Raw genomic sequence first — 21338 nt, 5'->3', positions numbered from 1 at the left:
GAATACTAAATTAATTGTTATTATAAATTCTGTATAATTTTAATAATTATTATTTTTACAAAAACTAAATACCAAAAGTTCTCAGAGACTGGGATATAATAACTAATAACAAAAAAAAGAAGGATAAAAAAAATAAAAATAAGAAGTGCCAATGCAACCGCTAACATCATCTACTTGTTATAGTATTCCAGGGCACCTCATGGGTCAATTGAAAACATATAAATGAATATAATTGTTGAAAAATGTTGAATCGCATATAATGACTGTGTATTTGTGTGCGATTGTGTAAAATGCTAATATTGATCCATTGAAGAGCAAGCAGAGCACGCTGATGGAATGAAGAGCTGGAAAATTGATGTTTTTTCTGTTATGCCATGTATGTTATGTTTTATTTTTGTGGCGGTTGGTATTCATATAGTTTTCTGCTTTATTTTACGTTCCGCTTTGTACAGTGTTACTCTTATGTCTATGCTGGCTTCAGGTCCGCCTTTTTTCCACGAATGCTTGTACACACGATGAAACCGCTCAAATAGCGATTACATTTACATTCGTTCATTTAGATGTGGCATCGACGAGTGAGGCCAATAACTTGTACTTGTTCTGTTTTATTTGAAATATTCAGTTTGCTATTGACGGCTTTTCTTGAGTGAAAGAGAAAGCATCTCCTGTGAAAAAGTGGGGAACAAATTTGTATCATATTCTTTTATTAAATGGAAGGAGAACACGGTTGTTGGTTGCCAAAATAAATGAAAACATTTTTGTATAAGCTTAGCATACAGAAACATGTAATCTCCGCCTGGGGGAAAGAAAATGTGTTGAATGAATTTTCGGTAGCATACAACGAATTCAACATTTTTTATTTGCTCTTCTGAGCCGACCACAAAGCGTGTTGCCTAGTATATGATCATCATTCATTTCACAATGTTTATAACATTAAACTAACATCAAAATTGTTTTATTAATTTTTTTTTGCATCCGTTATTGAGATTGGAATAAATTATTATTCAGTTATTATACACCAAAAAACTAGACTATTTCCTCAAAAATAAAATCAAAATAGTTTATATTTAAAAAAAATGGTTTACTGATTCTCGGTATTTTAATCGAACAGTATGTAAAAAAAATCAGTTTTTCAATAAAAGGGCATGACGAATTCATCAAAACAACTGAATAGCTTTTTGAGTATGTCATACGAACTGAATAGGCTTCACATTAGACGCGTGAACAGCAGCTATACATGCTGCATTTTTGCTCAAAAATAATAATCATGCGCAACACTCACATATGCACAAAACGAAATACTCAAGAAAACGATGAAAACACGAATAACGCGAATGATTATAAGATACATGTAAAGTTCAAAACGCGTGATTACATCATTTGATTGTAGTTGTGGAAGCGACGAACATCATTTTTCACATACGAATAGAGAAGTGTATGTATTTGTGTACTTTTTTTATTAAAAGAAAAGGAGGTGTCAACTGTTCCTCCTATTTACGTGAACGAACTGTCCGCACGTTAAACCAGAGCGTTTGAGTTAGTTGAGTATGCTAAACGTTCGTATAAAGTGCCGCTAATCATCGTATTCTTTGATTGGTAATAACATTCAGTACGGCGTTCAAACGTGTGTTTTCTTCAATTTGTTACAAAAATAAAAAGAATCGTTTGAAGATACTATAGATTGGCAGATTCAATATTTCGTACAAGTTTTGAACGATTTGAATATGTTCTTTTTCTTCTTTTTTCTTCTTTCCAAAACTTCCCTTTATTTTTTTCTGACGCGACATACATATAAACGTTCAGGCTTACATGCGCGCATGAAAATATCCGTGATCGATAAATCGCGCAGCAAAATTATTCATTCGTTTCTGTTTATGTTGTAAACATTGTTGGTTGTGGTACTAACCATACAATTGAATTACCGACACATAGCGTCGAAACGAAGTCGTGACGTGCATTGTTCAGTACATCGTTTAAGCTGTTTCGTATCCTTTGTGTACATCACAGCCAATGTGTGTGTGTTGCGTGCCATGGTTGGTTTTCGCGTTTTGATTGAATTCTAGTTTTGTTAGTGTTTACGTCATCGGCGTCGTCGTTTGCGGTGCATGCTGTGTATCGTATTTTTGAGTTTGTGGCAATTATCTACCAGGTGACATACAACGCAAGCAGTGAAGCTTTGGCTACTGCACCACACTTGTGCTGTTCCCTATTTAATTTTAATCTGTTTCGCCGGATTTTTTATTCTATTGGTGAATGTTACATAATAAAAATTCTTCATTCAAATACTTTCTTGAATTTTTTGAAGTAAGCTAAAAATTTAAAAATAATATGTTATGATGAATATAATGAATTATATGTGATTGAAATATTCGAAATTAGTAAAGTATTTTAAAAAAGAACTACAAATTATATAGACTGAAAATCGAAATTTATTTCCTTGCATTTAATGAACGGTATTGTGCAAAAAAAACCATTAATGACAAAAAAATTCTAAGTGATTTGTAAGATGAAATAATAGCAAAATATTATTTGTGGCTATTCTTTAAAAAAAAACGACTAATATTAGAAACAGGCAATAGAATTTTGAATGTGTGTGTTAAACTTTACAATATTGTACTATTTATTTGGATAGCAGCACATCGATATTATTGAAGGAGCTAAAAAGTGGATGATTGAAACGCTTAATCGAGATCGGCGATCTTTTATTGCCGGCGAAAAAATAATGTCACATTTTCCGTTTCGAGGATCACCTTTACAGGCACAGGTAATTTGTTTATATGATATTGAACATTTATTGTAACAGAAATACTTGAAAGAGCATTCCTCAAAATTATAATTCGTTCCCGTCGGCACTTTTGAATTCAATAATATTTATTCTTGTTGGTTTAACCATAACAAAACTGTGATCAAATTCTAAGTTTAATTTGGTCATTATTTCTCTCTAAAATAAAGATTTTTTAAGCTTAAAATAAACTATGTATTGATCAAAATATTGAAATTCCCCTATTTACATACTATGTTGACATATCAACGCCAATAACCAATAAATAAATAAATTGGAAAAAAAAAAACACTATTAAGTTTGAGTTAAATACCACACACAAGAGATAAACCCCACAAATTATTTTAGGATTCCTATTAAAAAATGAATTTGTTAGGTTTCCTTATAAAATCGCAATATTTTAACAGGAATCCTGATAAATTGGCGCGCTTAAACGTCAAAGCCAACTTCACTGTGTTGAAACAAAACATGTTTTATTATTTAAAGGTTTCCTAATAAAATGTTGCCATATTATAAGGAAACCTTACAAATTAATATTTTAATAGGAATCCTAAAATGATTTGTCAGGTTTATTTTTTGTGTGCATAAAATGTGAGTTGAGATATATATAAAATATATAATATATGAATTTTTTTATAGTTTATAATCTATAATTTTTACTAATTTTGATCTAAATATGCATATCAAATGATTTAATATATCATGAACCTATTAGCTCACATAGACAACAAACAACATGAAAGAACAAAGCGAATACAAATATTAATTAGTTTCAAATTCATCTACATAAGATATAGATACAATAACTGACCAAATCTTTTGAAAGTATTTTTCACCCAAACTGTAGTAATACATATATTCGAAAATTTGGTTTTAACGTTGCAGTTTTTATTTGATCCTTGTTTCAGCTAAAAATCCGAAACATATAAAAAAGAAATTGATATCCAATAAAAGTGTGTAAGTGTTTTTATTTGGCAGTTACAAAATTCCATAGTATATATAAATGTTTGCGTCTGCACAATAAATCTTGATTCAGCTAAAATACAATCAAATAGGCCAATGTTAAGAAGTGTACATTTTTCAAAAAATATCTCAAAACTGAAATCAACATCCGCCCAATAAATAACATCATTTTATTTGTTGTTTCGCTTTCCTCTACGTAGTTGACTGTAGCGTGAAATTGTGAACGAATATTTTTTTATAGTACAGCAAAGATGTTGATGTTGTTTTTATTTCTGTTTCGTTTTTCTGTGAAAAAAAAGTCATATCATTCAATAAAAGAAAACATTATTTTCAGTGGTGAGCAATTTTTGTGGATACGTTCTCGGTAAAATTCGAATATTTTCAGCAGAGTTTCACTCAGCGCTTCTGCCATCCAGAGTATAAAATATATCTTGTTGAGAAAAATATATGCTTGCTGAGAATGGGACATTCCGATTGTGTGACAAAAACAATTTTGATTTTTGAAAATAAGATAAAAACAATAGAAAATATTCTCTGAATAATTTACTCTCGATGAAGATTTGGTTGAATCGTAAAGATCACTTAATTTGTACAATTAATCGTAAATACTTCAATTTTTGTTACCTAGCCTACCAAAATATGTTTAAAATAATGACGAAGCACTAAAAACTATTACCGCATTATAAAATGCGGGATAATAAAGTTCCTATTAGAAAGTTAGATCTTCACGACACTGATGGTGGTCGACATTGGTGTCGGTGGCGTTGACGGGTAAAAGTGAGATATTTTCGCAACGTTTTGATTATATAGAGTTCAGTGGTTTTTGGGGAGATATTTATTTGCAGGCTAGAAAATGCGTATAATCGTATGATGTGAAAAAAATAATTATTCTCTCAACTCACAGAATTTTTGAATAATTTTTAAAAGTAATTTATCCTTATTGTCAGATATATGTTTTTTAGTATTTTTCTAGTCATTGTTGCAAAAAATATGATTAATGCTTGGCTCTACCTTTAGGCGAGGTATTGTTTTTCTCACAACAATATCAACTGGATAATGAGTCCCAGCTCTAGATCAATTTAATGCATTAGATGGTTAATTATGTATTCATGGAATTTAAATATGTCAAATTCTTCCACTTAGATCGTAGTTGAGTCAGTTAAAATTATTGTAGTCAGAGGAATTCTATTACGAATTTCATCACAATCTCAAAAATAAGATGAATTTTTGGAAAGAAATATATCGCTTGCTATTATATTTATAGGGAAATTCAATATAATGATCTTGAAATTTTAACTCACGTTCAATTCCCATTCAAAATGATTATACTTACAAACTGGATCTAGTTTTTGACTACTCTCATGATGCTTTGTTAGAATGCTTTTGTTTTTCGGTTGTTCATGTTATTATTAACTTGTTTCGTAGATATGTCAAAACATATGAAGCTAGGTATTAATTCTGTTGGTGTGCACATTTACTGCACATATATTAAAGACACACCTAAATATATATTCGCTATTCAAATCGATATGATTTTAGTGTTGTTTGGGTTTGTAATACTGCTCGATGTTTGACTAGAAATATACTAGTTGCTTGGATGTAACATGTGAATGAATGAATTCATGTACCGTAAAATTCTTGCATCCCATTCTATGAAGGCCGCTTCAAAAGCATGCCAATTGTTGAGAAGCGGTGGAAGCTTTTGTCGATTATGTTTTGCATAACATTCATAGCTAACCACTGTTTCAAAACCGAGTTTTATGTACAGCACTACATCTAGGTGTATCATATCAAATCGTAGTGCATGTATGTGTATAACTTTACAACGGACACTCACACATTTTGGTAAAACATCATCAACATCAACGACAACAGCAAAAGCAATGGCAACGTCAAATATAAATAATATTAAATATTTTATCATGTCTTACATGGTGATAAAATTTTATTCACATTTTGTAACCGTGCCTGCGCTTGTGAGCTCGTTCTCGTATCTGCACGCGCACATATTTTTTACCATGCCGCATTAAAATGTTTAAGAAAGCGGTGAACGTAAGCTGTTGCAGAGATCGAAAAGAAAACATTATAATTGTACTCGTATTCATGCAGACTTTGGATTTACAAGCAATGTGTTGAGAATTTGAAATTGTTGACGCGCGAAAGTGAAGGAGCGAAATATTTTTTGCGTTGAAAGAATGAGTTTCGCCTTTTGCCGACACTATATAGATCTCAAACTACTCCACAAATCTCCATCTGTATATTTTAGTTATATTCTCATGTGTTTTGGAATCATCCAACTTAAGCATATCGTGAAATGCTCTAGCCTTGTGTTATTTCTCTTAAAGCATTTGCCTTTATTGCTTTTGTCGTAGCCGTTTAAAATGTTGTGCGGATTATTTTTGCACTTATCATAACTAATTATACATTTGAACGTTACATAATTTTTTTTTACATAGGACTCATTTATACCGTAAAACGATAGTCAACAACCAAAATCATCTGTTCAGAGGTACATCAAAAAAAAAGTATAATTGTTGGAAAAATATATTGGGTGTATGCATTAAAAAAGGAAAAATTTTTGCTGAAAAGATACATTTATTTAAAAACAACTGTACAATATTTTTTAACCAATGTATTGCCCATCGTTAGCTATGACTTCGGCCCATCTTCTTGGTAGCTTGTCGATTCCGCGTCGAAAGAATTCCTCATCTTTTGAGGCTATCCATTCATCGATCCATTTTCGCACTCCTTCAGGATTTCGAAACGATATCTCGGACAAACCCATTTGCATCGATCCAAACAAGTGGTAGTCAGAAGGAGCAAGGTCTGGAGAGTTCGCGGGTTGATCAAGCCGATCCCAACCGAAGTCTTGTACTTTTTTTTAACGATGTCTACTCGATGTGGCCTGGCATTATCATCGTGAAACACAACTTTGTCTTGTTTAGACGCTATCCGTGGCCGTTAAATCTTCAATGCATGCTCCATTTTGATTAATTGCATGCGGTAGCGTTGGGCTGTAACCGTTTCACCTGGTTTTAGCAGCTCATAATACACGACACCTTTTTGATCCCACCAAATGCACAGCATGACCTTCTTGCAATGAATGTCTCGTTTTGACTGCGATGGTCCTGGTTGGCCTGGATCAACATACGGTCCTTTACGTTTGGGGTTGTCGTAATAGACCCACTTTTCATCGCCCGTGACAATTCGACTCAAAAAACTATGTTTCTTGTGCTCGGCAAGATGTTTTTGGCATGCTGTGATTTGTGCTTTCAATTGATTTTCATTGAGTTGATGTGGCACCCATTTGCCCAGTTTTCGGATCTTTCCCATTGCATGTAGACGTTTAGAAATGGTTGCCTGCTCGACATTCAACGCCATTGCAAGTTCTTTCTGCGTTTGACATGGATCATCGTCCAATAATGCTTGCAAATCCTCATCTTCCAACTTTTTTGGCTGACCTGGTCGTTCTTTGTCACGAACATCAAAGTCACCACTTTTGAAGCGTTGAAACCAGTCGTAACATTTTGATTTTACGAGAGCATGTTTTCTTTGCAAAAAATAGCTTTACAAAACTTCTCGCAAATGCTGTTTCTTTCTCCAACTTTCAAAATTTTCCATCGCTGAAAAAAAATATGATACGCATAAACAAATGGAACACTTTTTGACTGATTTTGACAGCATTTGAATAGGCCTTTCAAATGACGTATCTGTCATTGATCTACTACAACGCACAAACAAGTGGTGACATCTACCGTGAAATTCCCTTTTTTAATGCATACACCCAATACATTTTTGGGGATTTTTTTGTACTAAATAAGTTTTTCCCGAAATTGAAATTTAAAAATTAACGTCTATCATAATCTGAGATAAACTGGATTGCTCCCGAGAAATTCAAATGCAGATGAGAAAAAAAAAACATTATGGGCTTCTAGAGGATATTTAACATACATACGAAAAACCCGCGGTGGTAGTTAAGAACTTTTTGTAGGTTAGAATTGTTATGAAATGAAAATCATATTTTCTGTTCGTCATAATGAATTTTAGTGGAGATTGCTCTATTTTTTGTTTCTTCAGCTTCATTTTTTTTATTTCAAAAAAGTGAATAATTAAACGGAGGTGAGATACAAGAGATTTTTAACTATCCCAAGAAACGATTGTTTTAATTTTTTCATCTCATAGCAATAGTCAATAATGTCATAAATAATTTGGGATTTTACACATAATAATATAGTGATATTCACTTGATCTACTTCATTGAACATGTTAAGGTATTAAACATTTAAAACTCACTTTGCATTCGATCCTGTTATAGTGTCCTTAATTGAAGCTAATTGCCTCATTACAAATTTTTTGCATAAATGCAGTAAACGCACATATTTTGCCATATGTTAAAACTTCCATTGTGCCACACTTCTGCTGAAAAATAAAAATAATCACATTAAAAAATGCATCTCAAAGTAGATTAATGGTTTCATATGAAATATTATCATAGTTTTTTTCGGAAAATTGGCTCATACAAAAGTCAATTAAAATGATTTAGTTTAATTATCGGGCAATAGAATAACCATTACCAGACATTGGTACAGCATTTAACACGTAATTACGTGGTTATTTTATCTAGATCGTTGTAAAAACATGTTTGCTGTTCCGGTGCGTAGACTTAAATAGAAATGAAAGGTTATATACCAACATTGAACAATCATCTATTGGTAATATTATATGTTTATAATGAAATTTCAATTAAAATACATCCCGCGAATAAATTCAATGTGTATGTCCAGACTGTTCTTCCATTTAAAATGTATGGACAAGAACTTGATAGGTTGTATACTTACCATGGATACTTGAGAATTGTATTAGTTCAAAATATCGCTTAATCTACTGAATACCAAAAATAAAGCGGCATTTATAACGCTTATATATAAAACAAATAACCGATAGAAACCGTTTAAGATTTATTCGAGAAGTATGTCCAAAGAAGAAAAAACAATTGGAATTTCCGATTCATACTACGGAAGACATAAAATAAATTATACATATTGGTCGGTTGGAATTTTATATTGTTTGCGTATCCACTCTTATTTTGTACATATTATGTTAATGTAACATTAAGTGGCGTTTTTGTGGACACAAAAAGCAATATAAAACCACGTGATTCTCAAATATGATGTGCGTTTCGTTATTAGATCGTATATGAATGATCAACTATGCTCACTAAATGGAAGCGTGACAGTTTAATTGATACACGTATTCCACACACCCAATATTAATGCAATAAATATTCGTAGAACATCGTTTATGTTGCAAATTCAATATCAGTATTTTGAAACAGAACCAATCACACTAGTAAAGCTGTTAACACGAATATGGACGTGGTTATATTTGTTTTGCACTCATACTTGTTGTTGCTGTATTTTTTGCTTGTTTCTTTTCTCTTTTCGGTAATTGAAAATATCGCGTTAATTGTATTATGTATAAACAATATTAATATGCAGGCTGTTGAACGGATATTTTTGTCGTTGTAAAAAACGAAGTACATCGTTTATACACTTTTTAATGTTTAAATACCGACGCCAGATCATATCAAATGAATTCAAACACTTTTGAATTTCATAATGTCACCTTTCTGGCCACCAACGTTGCATTAACCCTCTAGTGCATAGCTCTGCCTTTAGGCGGAGTGTATGATTTATTGTCAGAAATATATTTTTTATTCTAAAGCTTTTTACACATGAACTAAAACACATCCAGAAAGGATCAACCTTTCATTTTATATCCATTTGACAATTGGTTTTTAGGTAGATATTTATGTGCAGGCTCGAAAGTACGAAAAATCGCATGTTATGAAAAAATTAATTATTATACACTCTCACACCATTTTACTTTTCCGCACACATAGTGTAAGGTGAAAAGTATTGTAATCGGTCAAAATTTTGAAAATTTCAGAAACATGTTTTCTACCTATTATTGAGGTCAGAGAACACGAATTTGGCGTTTTTAAACATGTTTTTTGTTAATCTGTACGTCGTACGCAAAATTTGTTAGCAAGATTGCACTCATCGTAGAAACTTAATTCAAAATCTGATTTTACAGGATGATTGGGGGTTGCGAGGAATAGAAATCATTAGATTTTGAGCGACTTTGGTTGATGGAAAAAAACGTCATGTCTGGAGTGATACCTATGAAAAAGAGTCCAATTTTCGTCCAAAAGTCATACTTAATGTAGACTTTAACACTCAAAAATATGTATTGGGGGGTTTTTTGGCACCAGAAAACCGAATCCGAGGTTTGTTTTGAGATAAAATCAATTTTTGATACAGTTTCCTTGAAAAAATCACAAAAAAATTGAATTTTTTTATGGGATCCATGTCTGTATGATATCGTAATGAACTGAAACTTTGCACAGGTCATTCTTTTCACAAAAAAATAACATTCTGAAAGCTTGAAGAGATTTCAATCAAAATTAGGGGTACCTGCCATACGTCAAACATATTTTTTGAATCAATTTTAAACTAATTAATCCGCATTTGCTGGGCTCGGGAATTTTTATTCACATAATTTGAAGTATATTCTTTCGATATTAAAAGAATTAATTCATTTTTTTCTTATGTGAAATGTTGTTGTAATTCATACAAACTATAACAACACATCTATGTAAAAAAAATATCTGTTTTTGCTTTGATATGCGACCATTTGATATGCTGTTTTTATTCTAGAGAAATCAAATAATAAAAAATAATCCGAAATAATGCAAACAACAAGACGAAAGAGCAAAATTAAGCTAAAAATAATTTTTTTTTTGACGGAATCGAACTCAAGACCATACGACTCTTAGCGCATGCATTAATCCACTATACCATGGTCATCTTACAGTAACTATGCACACGAATAGTTGTAATGCCACACGAAACACATTTTATTTCTTGCTGTTTACATTCTTTCAGCTTATTTTTTTATTATTGAAGTTTGAAAGATGTTTCTACAACTGTCACGTTCCGAATTTTCCATTATTATTGTCGTAAACAATGGTTTCATTGTATTCAAAAATATTTTCTAATGCATAGCTCTGCTTTTAGGCGGGGTTGAGTTTTTTGCACTTTTTTTTCGAACCACGCATTTTTTTGGATTAACATTATTTTTCCAATCTTAGTTGCAGCTAAATCAACCAAAAAAAAAAAAAATCCCAGCTCTGGAAAAAATTAATGCACTAGAGGGTTAAATATTAAACACAATTCTGGTTTTATCAAAAATCACAGCAAAAAGAAAAACGTTCAAGAAAAAGCTGTATTGTTTTTGCAAAACAAACATAATTCAATTGGAGGTTATGCGTATGATCTGGTGTCAATTCTTAAAACCACTTTATTTTTTAGAGACGGGCTTGAGAAAGACGACCCTGACCCTGCATTTTCATCGTCCTACAATTTGGTCTATCTTATTCCTATAATACATTCAAACTTATTTTTGATATTATTTCGACCGATTTGAAAAACACTCATTTTTGGGAATAATCCATCCCCCTTCCACCCCTCAAAAAATCAAAAATCCAGTCACAATTTGAGAATTTTTCCCCTCCAGAAAGAGTTTTGCCGAAATTAGGACTCTCAAGTATTGGCCCACTTATTTGAGATATGGTTTACGTTTTTCCTCTTCAATTTTTTATTCAAATATGCCCATTCTTTTATTGTTGTAGCTATAAATCTATAAAGTATTAGTAAAGCAACTGATAGTTTACATTAAACTACAACTTTTATGATAGCATTGCTAATTGCTTCATTTATCTGGGATAGTCTGCTAACTATGACAATGGAATGCAAAATCGTTTTAATTATAAACAAATTAGTATAGATACTATAACAAAAAACAAATAAATATGATTGACATACGATATATTTAATATTAAATTGCACTCATCATTAAAACGTATTTATTAATTAAATACGAATGGAAGAATTACAAAAAATATCATCTCTTTCACAATTATCTCGAAGAAATTCCATAATATTTTCACATTATCATCATGTGTTATTTTTCTTAACACATTTTTTATTAATAATTTTACTGAATACACTTGCTACTGTTTGTAAGAAATGTATTTTTGTAAAATGAAGTTATCTTAATTGTGAAAACTTAAAATCTTTGTGAAGTGAATATAATATTCAAGCTATTATTCAGTTTTTTGATGATTAAATGCTAATAACATATCGCGTCATTTCAGTAGGGCCAGTGCTTGAATGCAGGACCAACATATTAAGACAAGTTTTCAAAAATGCCTATAATTATGTATGGATGAATAACACCCATGAAATACACACTTTTATGGACTGGTGTAATGTGCGGAAATAAAGTATTTGTCTTGATCCCATCTATTACTGTGTGATATGGTCGTTGTGAAATGTATATAAAAATAATATTCATTTCAATATGAACACAAGTTATTACAACTCATCCAAACAAAAGAAGTCACCAAAGGTGTAAAACAGATAGAAAACTAACTTCGCGAATAATAATTAACATTGTTTAAATGTAAATTCAGTTGTTGTTTCCTCTTCTTTAATACAACTTGAAACAATAGTAGAACCAGAGAAGAAAAAAACAGAAACAATTAAAAAACTCAACCCGATTCGAAACTCCAATTTTTTCATTCAACTTATTAAATTCAACACTCTCATTTTATTGTTCAAAATACATATTTACATATGTAAATGGTGAGTTGTTGCAGTAAATATAATTCCGACATTTGATTTCAGATTAATAAATATATATACACTTTCCTTTGCGGTTTTTATTTTGTTTTGTCTTGATGAATTTCATTTCTCATCCGAATGCTATTGAAAAATTGACTTGAAATTTATATTGCCATTATTAGTGTCAGATTTCTTTTAAACTTAGGTCGTCGCAATAGTTTTATTTAATTATCAAAAACAATTCAGTTCCTTTATTTGTATGTATATAAAAATTTGCACAGACATAAATATGTTACACATCATAGTCAAACTATGTCTTCTAACTTTTCTAGCTTGTATGGAACTTTGACAAAACTTTCATAATTTTGATGCATATTGTCTTTCATACTAATGAGATCTTGGTTCTTTCAAACAGTTGCAGCGTGTTTAGTGCTCGTTCATTTCAACGGGCAGATGCACGAAAGAAGCACAAACAAACAAAAACATATAATATAAACTAGACGAATTGGATAAAGAGTATAACTTAGCACCAAGATAAAAAAAAAACAACGGCAATAACAGAGCCACTCGAAACTATGTTAATATATTGTTGATTTCTTGAAGTTGCTTCGGAAGTGTTTTGAATATTTTAAACGGTGTCCATTTAAATTTCTTTAGATCGTTATCATATGAATATCATACACACCGTACCATTCGCGCCCGCTATTATTTTCAATAAGAATTTTATGTGCGACTTGCTTTCTTATACACATACACGTGTACATGGCATAATATATTAACTCAATGTAAAACCCTTACAAAGAAAAGAGAAAAATAAAACAAAATAAAATGTGTGACTTTTTCCGTTTCACGAATTTAACAGAAAAAATTTACAAAAGAGAGGATAAAAAAGAACCGCAGAAAATGTGTTCACTTATTTTCATTTTAGTCGTTCCGTTTTATTGCTTCTCCGACTGAGTTACTTAAAGAATAGAAAATAACAAAGAAAAAGAAAAAGGCATTAAAGAAATAAAAATACCAACGTTTGCTCGCATGGTGATTCGAAATAATATTTCTTCAAGTTAACACGTTACCATAATTGCAGACGGAATTACAATCCGCTTTTTTGGCGTTATGAGTATTTTCGATCTTATGTATTTTTTTAATTTGAGCCAGTGAAATGTGTATGCACATTTCCTTTTGAAATCTCTTTGTTTAATAAAACAAAAAAAATCAGCTTAGTTAATTGCTATTTTCGCTGATTAATTAGATATTTTTTATTTCATGCTCATTGATCCTTGTAATTCTCGGTCTAAATTTACAATTTTATACATTTTGTCATTTATTTGTGCATGGAGTGCAAAAAAGTATCATTTAATTGATTAGACGTTACGAATCAATCAAGTGACCAAGTCAAGTGTATATTACAGTTTATTACACAAATTATTTAATTAAAATGAATGAAAAAATTCAAATGTTGCTACAAAAATTACTGCTTATTACTGAAATTGTAAATATCGTAACAAATCGATAAGAAAGGAGCTATGACCTTGATTTTAAATTTGGCATCTTTTGATACAAAAATCATCATTGTTTTGACAAGAATGGCCAAAGTATGTTTTTTTTTGTATGAAAGCTATGTTTTTCTGCTATCGGAATAGATGTTAATTAGGCATGCATTCAGTTTTTCATGAAATATATGTTTACGCATAAATTTACGATATCAGTGATCGTGTTCGAGGCAAACGAATACATATTAATTTTTTTATTTACAAACGCAATGTCCGCCATATATATGGGTATAAAAAATCTCTTAAAGTTTTTTCAACAAAAAACCAATATTTATAAAATGATAAAAGACTGGAAAAAAACTTTATTCGTTGAAAAGAAAAGTAATTTTCACGTAACACACTAAAGTAAAAATAACAACAAAGATCTTGTTCATGACCGATCAGTTTTATAATGTTTTGGCCACAAACGACGTTGCTTTCAAAATGCAGACGGGCCTCACTAATGCCATATTTTGGTTCTTTCTTTCCGGTTGTTATTCTATTTGTTGTAATACGTATGTAAAGTAATACTATACTTATTTGAAATTCATCGGTGGTGTAATAAAAGTTTGAATGACACGTTAAACATGCATTGATTTTAAGTTAGTGATTTGGTGAAAGGATGTATACTCATTATTTTATTTTCATTGCTGTTGTCTCATAAGAATTGATGAAAAATTGTAAATTGAAAAAATCGAAGAAAATTGTCTCTTTCTTACGTGCATAACCTATATTGCTTTTCGTTCATTAATCGAAAGAGCATCTTATTTTGGACCGATTCAGAATCCAACATTTTGTAAACTGATAGAAATTGCAAAAACCAAAAATATTCGAAGTGGAGCAACCAATTTTAACCTTCTAATTATTATTATATATTTTTTTAATGAAAAATTATTTGATTTAACAACCCGTAATAAAACATAAATCATTGTCCATCGGATTTATTTATTTACTTTTCGGCGGAGTAATGATTTGGACATAAATGAATAGGACGTAATTTAATCACTTGACTTGCGTTCGTTTTACGTTATTTCTCTTAATTCAAAGTATCATATAATGTGATGTAATTAATGCACACACAAAACAGTAATAGTAGAATTGTTTAATTGTATTGGTATATTACTATTGTGATCAAAAAATACAAATCGCCACCATCATTTGAGGTGTGATTGAATAGGTAAGCATATGACTACAAGTGATAATCACATCATGTTGAGACTTGACATAGATGTGGGGCTAGGATGTACCTTTTCAGCCTTAAAAGAAATGATGAAGATCCATTTGCAGTTTCTTCTTTTTCAAACAATTATATGAACTTTTTGATCACAATAGTATAGCAGCGTAGTTCACATTTGGTCCATCGCATCGAAATAAGTGTCAACTATGCTGTTGTAGTGACAATTGCATGAAAATACCAATAGATATTTCAACAACTATTGGTAAATTTGAACAATTCTACTATTGCTGTTTTTTGTGTGTGATATAGACATGTGAAAAATCTCTTACTTGAGAGTAAATACGCTTACCAAGTTGTGGTTTGACTTATGGGCGCGACAAATGGACCAATGAATTGACTTGTATGACTTGAGGTGAATTGATTCGTTGTGAACACAACTTGTTTATACAAAACCTAACCTTAAAATTGAACATCGTAAAACCTAAACTAAATACAATATTTTAAACAGGAAGGACGATGCAAATTCAACGCAAAATGTAGTTATCTGTATTAATCACGCGGATGAACATTAATTTTGAAAATAATTAAATGAAATACAGTCCAATGAGGTGAAACCGAAGACTACGCGTACCAATTACGCTAGTCAAACTACAGAGCAGTTTAATAACATAATTTTAAATGAATCAATGAAATTCATTCAAACTTTGAAGTTAATTACAATTCGGTTTATTGCCAGAAATTTGGAAAAAGTACCAAATATTTAGTCTACTACAGAATACGTATGAATAATTTTACCTCCAGAAATATCAACCCTTCGTGTTCTAGCTTAAAAACAGTTGTATTGAGAGATGTAAAAAAGAAACCCATTTAAAGCAAAAGAGGCAAATCCGATGATTTATGATTTTGCTTATTCATAAAATTGAAAATAGAAATGGAATACAGAAAATGCTACCTACTTTAAAACCAAAAATAAACAATAAAACCGTAGACAAAGAAGCCAAACTATTTTAAATCCTGTACTAAGGGTTAATTTATTTATACTAAGATTATAATTAATGCATAATATTGATGGAATTTAATTGTGTGTAATCAATCTTTTGTGTCTTCCGCAAGAACATTTACGTATTCTTCGCATTATTATGAATGAAAAACAAATTTCGTCCGTTAAATTGTGCAAATTGCATTTTTTTTGCAAGCTAATTTATTTCATGAATATTGATGAAATTCTTGTGTTACGTTCGTCGAATCGGCTCGGTCGAATGTGGCTCTTTCAATTTAACCATTTATATTCTTCTACTTTAACCATTTTTTTGTTATGATCTCTACTTAAAACTTATAAGAGATCTGTCGAATTTCAGTTCTCTCTGGGAAATGCTTCTTCCAATGCCATAATATTGAAATTTCATAAATGCCATAATTATTGGTCTTTCCGACTTCAAAAACTCAAATTACAGATACAGACACACTGATGAGAGAAACGTTATTTTCAAATTATCGGTTCAGTAATACTGCCTTTCTCTCAGCACTAAATCAGAAATCATAGACAATTTTGAACTCTTTTTTATGCTTGAGATCTCTTAACGCTATAGTGAAAGAAATTCACAAAAAATTTCAATTTATGGAATTGAAATGTCTTTAGTATTATGGCATTGGACAAAAAAATTCCCATTGAAAACTGAAATTCTACAAGCTTAGTTAACTCCGAATGAAAAATATTTCTTTTATTCAGTAACACTTCGAATTTTTGTAAATGAATTTGTAGAGAAAATTGGTAAAAAATGTGTATTTGTCCAAAGTGACGCACACGAATGTTTAGCTGTTTTAAAAAGTGACGCACACGAATTATTAGTGCAGTTGGCCAGTGGTTTCGTTATCAATTTTCGAAAAATCACTTTTCTTGATTCAATAACAATAAGCATGAGTATAGAAGTCATATTTTGTTGCAAAGCTGAATTTAGATCTCAATTCGAGTAAAGCGGAGAAACATTTCTGAACCTTTAACAAAACATAATAATCATTGTAGTTTCCATTAACTTAGATCTTAATCTGTATGGAAGCTGTAGGTAGTCGTCACATGAATTCATCACATCGCGCCCATTGCCTTGTTATAATAACTTGGATAACAACAGCGACGACAACAACTAAAGAAGAACAGAGAGAAAAAGCAACAAACGAACAAACATATAACACCCAAATACTGACACGCTTGCGGTGCTCATTTATTTGGTTTCTCCAATTTGACTACCATGAATAAACGTAATACTTTTAGATTTAGATAAATCCATCTGCTTCCTAAATTGGAAATAAATCAATATGCAAAATAAGATGAAAAAAGGTGATAGAAAGAAAAAGAAAATCAAAACTCGCTTTGTATAAAAAAGTGTCTATACTTATTTGTGTGAGGAAGATGATTTTTTTCTCGTGTTTGTTGGTTTACTTAATGGCTGATTGTTTATGAGACTCTGGAGTGCTGCTGTAGAAAAGATGACTACAAGAAAGAGCTAAAGTCAAAACAATATCAAATAAACATACAGATATTGTATAGTTAACACATTTTTTTTCGGTGTATATGAAATGAAGTTTTGGTGAGATGATTTATGATTTTACAACAAAATAAATTAATAATAATCTCTTATAGTAATAACTTTAAATGAAAAATCGTGTATATATTTATAAATATGAACATTACATTGATTTAAAAATGTAGACAATTTCAGTTATTGAATATTTCAATACTTTATATACGATCAATATTTGATACAGTTATAATTTGAACTAATTAATCAGCACCCGTACATACGATCAAAATAAATAATTTATGAGCAATTTTATTTAAAAAATTCAGTATTGTGTAAAACAATTAGCAACATTAATGACATACAAATCGCCAATGACCTCTATTTTTGGAAACTGTTAGAAAGAATTAAATTTTTAGGGCCAGCTCAATATATTTCATAGCATACACTCGATATGTCATCCAAAAATATGATGGGTTACAGCCATTATTTTTTTGTCCATTTTAGTTTTACTTCTTCATCAAATTTTTGTCTGTAATACTATGGAATTTTGCTCTAATACTATGAAATTTTGTCAGCTGTGAAATAAAATTGACAACATTTATTTGTAAGTGGTCACAAAACATACCGCACATCATATTTTCGCGAGTCAAATCAAAGTGTTCGGCAAAAAAAATTGTCAACTGTTTTTTTTAAATATTAGGACGGAACCGGATCGTGTTATCAACTTTTTTCATTCGTATTGACGTTTTCGATATTTCGCAAATAAATAAATGTTCAACAAAAGACGACAAACAAATACATGTATATACGAAATGAATCAATATATAAGTACAGAATTTATTATAGCTTGTATGTGATATAGCATTTTTAGCAATATTGTATATATGAAACATTAGATGTATTTAAAGCATAATCTGTGTTTAAATACGTTGTTATATATAAATAAACATAGGCAATACGAATGGTGCAGCTTAGTAACTTCTTGAATTTTGCGCTACTTCACATTTTCTGATGGATCTTAATCTTCTTGTTTTAACAATTTTGAAATTGTATTAAGTTATATGGTTAGCTATTTAACACAATATATTCGTTTCGTGTGATATTAAACACTGTCCATATTCAAATACACATTTAAAAAAACCGGAATATTTTGCTGAAATAAATACCAGCAGCAAACCAAACTAAAACGAAATCTCTATTAGCATCATCATCTAAAATGTTATAAATAATAAATAATATTTTAAATTAGTCAATCCGAGTATTCAGAATAAATTTATAAAAGAGAATATATAAAGCGTTGCTCAACATATTAATTTTCATACTTTGGTTAGTATTAAAGCCACACGATACATCTCATAAAATTGAGTAACATAGTTCGCATCAACAGAAGCAGCTATAATCCAACACCGTTCCGTTTCTTTCCTTCATTTTGCTGTCAAATGGACGGCGCAACCGAATATGTACGCATACGCATTTTCGATTTATCGCTTCTTCATTTCCAAATAAGCTTTCTCAGTTGTTTCATGCAGTCGGTAGTCTTTCGCTGCCAGTTGTGTGTATCAATAAATTTCCAACATATTATGTCTTTTGTGTTATTTAGTATTTGAAGCAATTGATTTCAAATTATTATTTATATCTCTTTCGCTATAATTCAAGAATTAAACTTAACGTAACACTCTTTCCTCAATTCTTATTATAATTTAATTTTGAGTCAAAGCATTTGAGCCTAGTTAGTTAAAATAAATAATACAAACTTTAAAAATAGAGAGTCTTTTGTGTTCCGTATTTTTGAGAACAATCAACTATCAATGTATTTGATATTTCAAACGGAGGAGGATGGTATGTATAAATATATGATTCCAGCGGTGATAATTCATTAAGAAACAACACTTTTCAAATATACAAACACTGGAATTATATATGTATCATGAAGATTTTTAATGATATACTTTTGAATATTAATGTGATGTTTTAATTCTTATCGAAATTATTGGAATATTCCAAAAAATGAATATAAAACAGAAATTTTTCAAGAAAATTTGGGAAACATGAACATGGAGTTCTTTTGAAATAATCCAGATTTATGTTTTAAATAAATTAGTTTGAACATCTTTAGAAAAGACAGTTAGTTCGAATCCGCTATTTCTTCGATATATTGTAAAATGTGTTACATAGAAATGTACAACTTTTTGATCATTTTTCTAAGTTCGGGGAGAACAAAGAAAGCCAAAAATTAAATAAAAACAAATCGACAGGAATATTTCCTTTAGCTTCGAATTTTAAATATCTTTTTCAATTACAACAATTATTTTTATATCAAGATAAAGTATTAGAGCTCTACCATTGAATCGTCACTGGACGCGTCCGTATTTTCATACATCCATTCTTAACAAGTCGCCTTAATATATCTGTTATTTTTATTGTGTACTCCTGAATGAGGAATAGAAGCTATAACAGTGGCTGTCAATTCTGTGTGTGTCCAAATTTCGATAATAATTTCGGATTATTGATGTGTGTTTTTGGTCATAAGATATATTCTTTATATGCTATTCGAACAATGTATTGTATTAACTTAAAAGAGAAGACAATTGGTTAGTAAATAAACATACCAGAAAAAATCCCGATATTTTATGACCTATTCAAGCATTTGTATAAGATTTTGACCGCTGCTTTTCGATAAAGGTGTGCATCAGTTGAATATTATACAGATGAAGGTTTACTATAAGCAAACACTAGTTTTGGTTGTATCATAATTTATACGATAATAACTTAGATAATATAATATATATATAACGATACAAAACATAATTTTTTTTATTTTATTGATTCTTTTTTTGGTTACTGGTGATGGTGCATTCCCTTGTAGTAGTTGTAGCCAAGTGGCGAATAATACTATCAACATTTAACGTATAATATTATTATTTTCTAATACCTTATTCATATAAATCAAATAAATAGATAATTGCTCAGTGTCAATAAACGACTTTTATATATTATTTTGTGTGAAAGACAATCTTAGATAATGTGCCACTTTCAACAATCAAAACAGACGGGATATCAATGGCTAGATACATTTGGGATACGAATTATATGCTATATAACTTAATTTAAATTATATTCGCTTGCAGAGTCATTTTCCTCCATTCAATGTCTATCAAAGTCAAAGGAACTGTAACGCCTTCGGCATATCTTTAACAAGAATGTGTTTTTACACATCAATCAGATCTAACCGACAATATTTAAAAACTTTATTTACCTTTGCTTGATTTTTTTCTATTCATCCGTGGCGGGTTGCTGCACGAATATTTATTTTCATTAAGATTATCCATTGTGTTCGCAAAACAATTTTAGAGACGTGATATTCAGAAGGAACGTTGTGTAATCAAATTTGAAATGTGATATTTTTCACATACTGAGGACTGTATCTGGATCAGTAAAAAAGAGTTCTTTGAAATATCCATTGTCAATGAGAATGAATTTTGTTTTTCAAAGATTTATCTCTGAAAACAAAGACTATTATGTACTTTCAATCATCATGAACTTAATACAATTGATGTTCATTGCATATTTATGTGATCAAATCCAAAATTTTGAGCATATTAAATATTGATAAAAAAGAGAAATAAATCTCATTTATTAAATGATGTTAAATCAAATGGAATTACCTGCATAACTTAAAGT

General features: G+C 30.4%; 1 protein-coding gene across 1 annotated transcript in view; it reads left to right on the top strand.

Annotated features, from left to right (window-relative positions):
* Window positions 1-2551: 2551 nt before the first annotated feature.
* The window catches only part of LOC116347900 (homeobox protein araucan), a 36660-nt gene continuing 17873 nt past the window's right edge, over window positions 2552-21338 (top strand). The window contains exon 1 of the mRNA XM_031778704.1: window positions 2552-2764. Coding sequence (XP_031634564.1) covers window positions 2669-2764 — 96 coding nt within the window. The 5' untranslated portion in view covers window positions 2552-2668. The remainder of the gene's footprint in view (window positions 2765-21338) is intronic.

The sequence above is a fragment of the Contarinia nasturtii genome, unplaced genomic scaffold, assembly GCF_009176525.2.
Source record: "Contarinia nasturtii isolate CC-2019 unplaced genomic scaffold, AAFC_CNas_1.1 Cnas_scaffold_2166, whole genome shotgun sequence".
NCBI lineage: Eukaryota > Metazoa > Arthropoda > Insecta > Diptera > Cecidomyiidae > Contarinia > Contarinia nasturtii.
The sequence above is the reverse complement of the archived record's forward strand: the minus strand, read 5'-3'. Positions and strand labels throughout refer to the sequence as shown.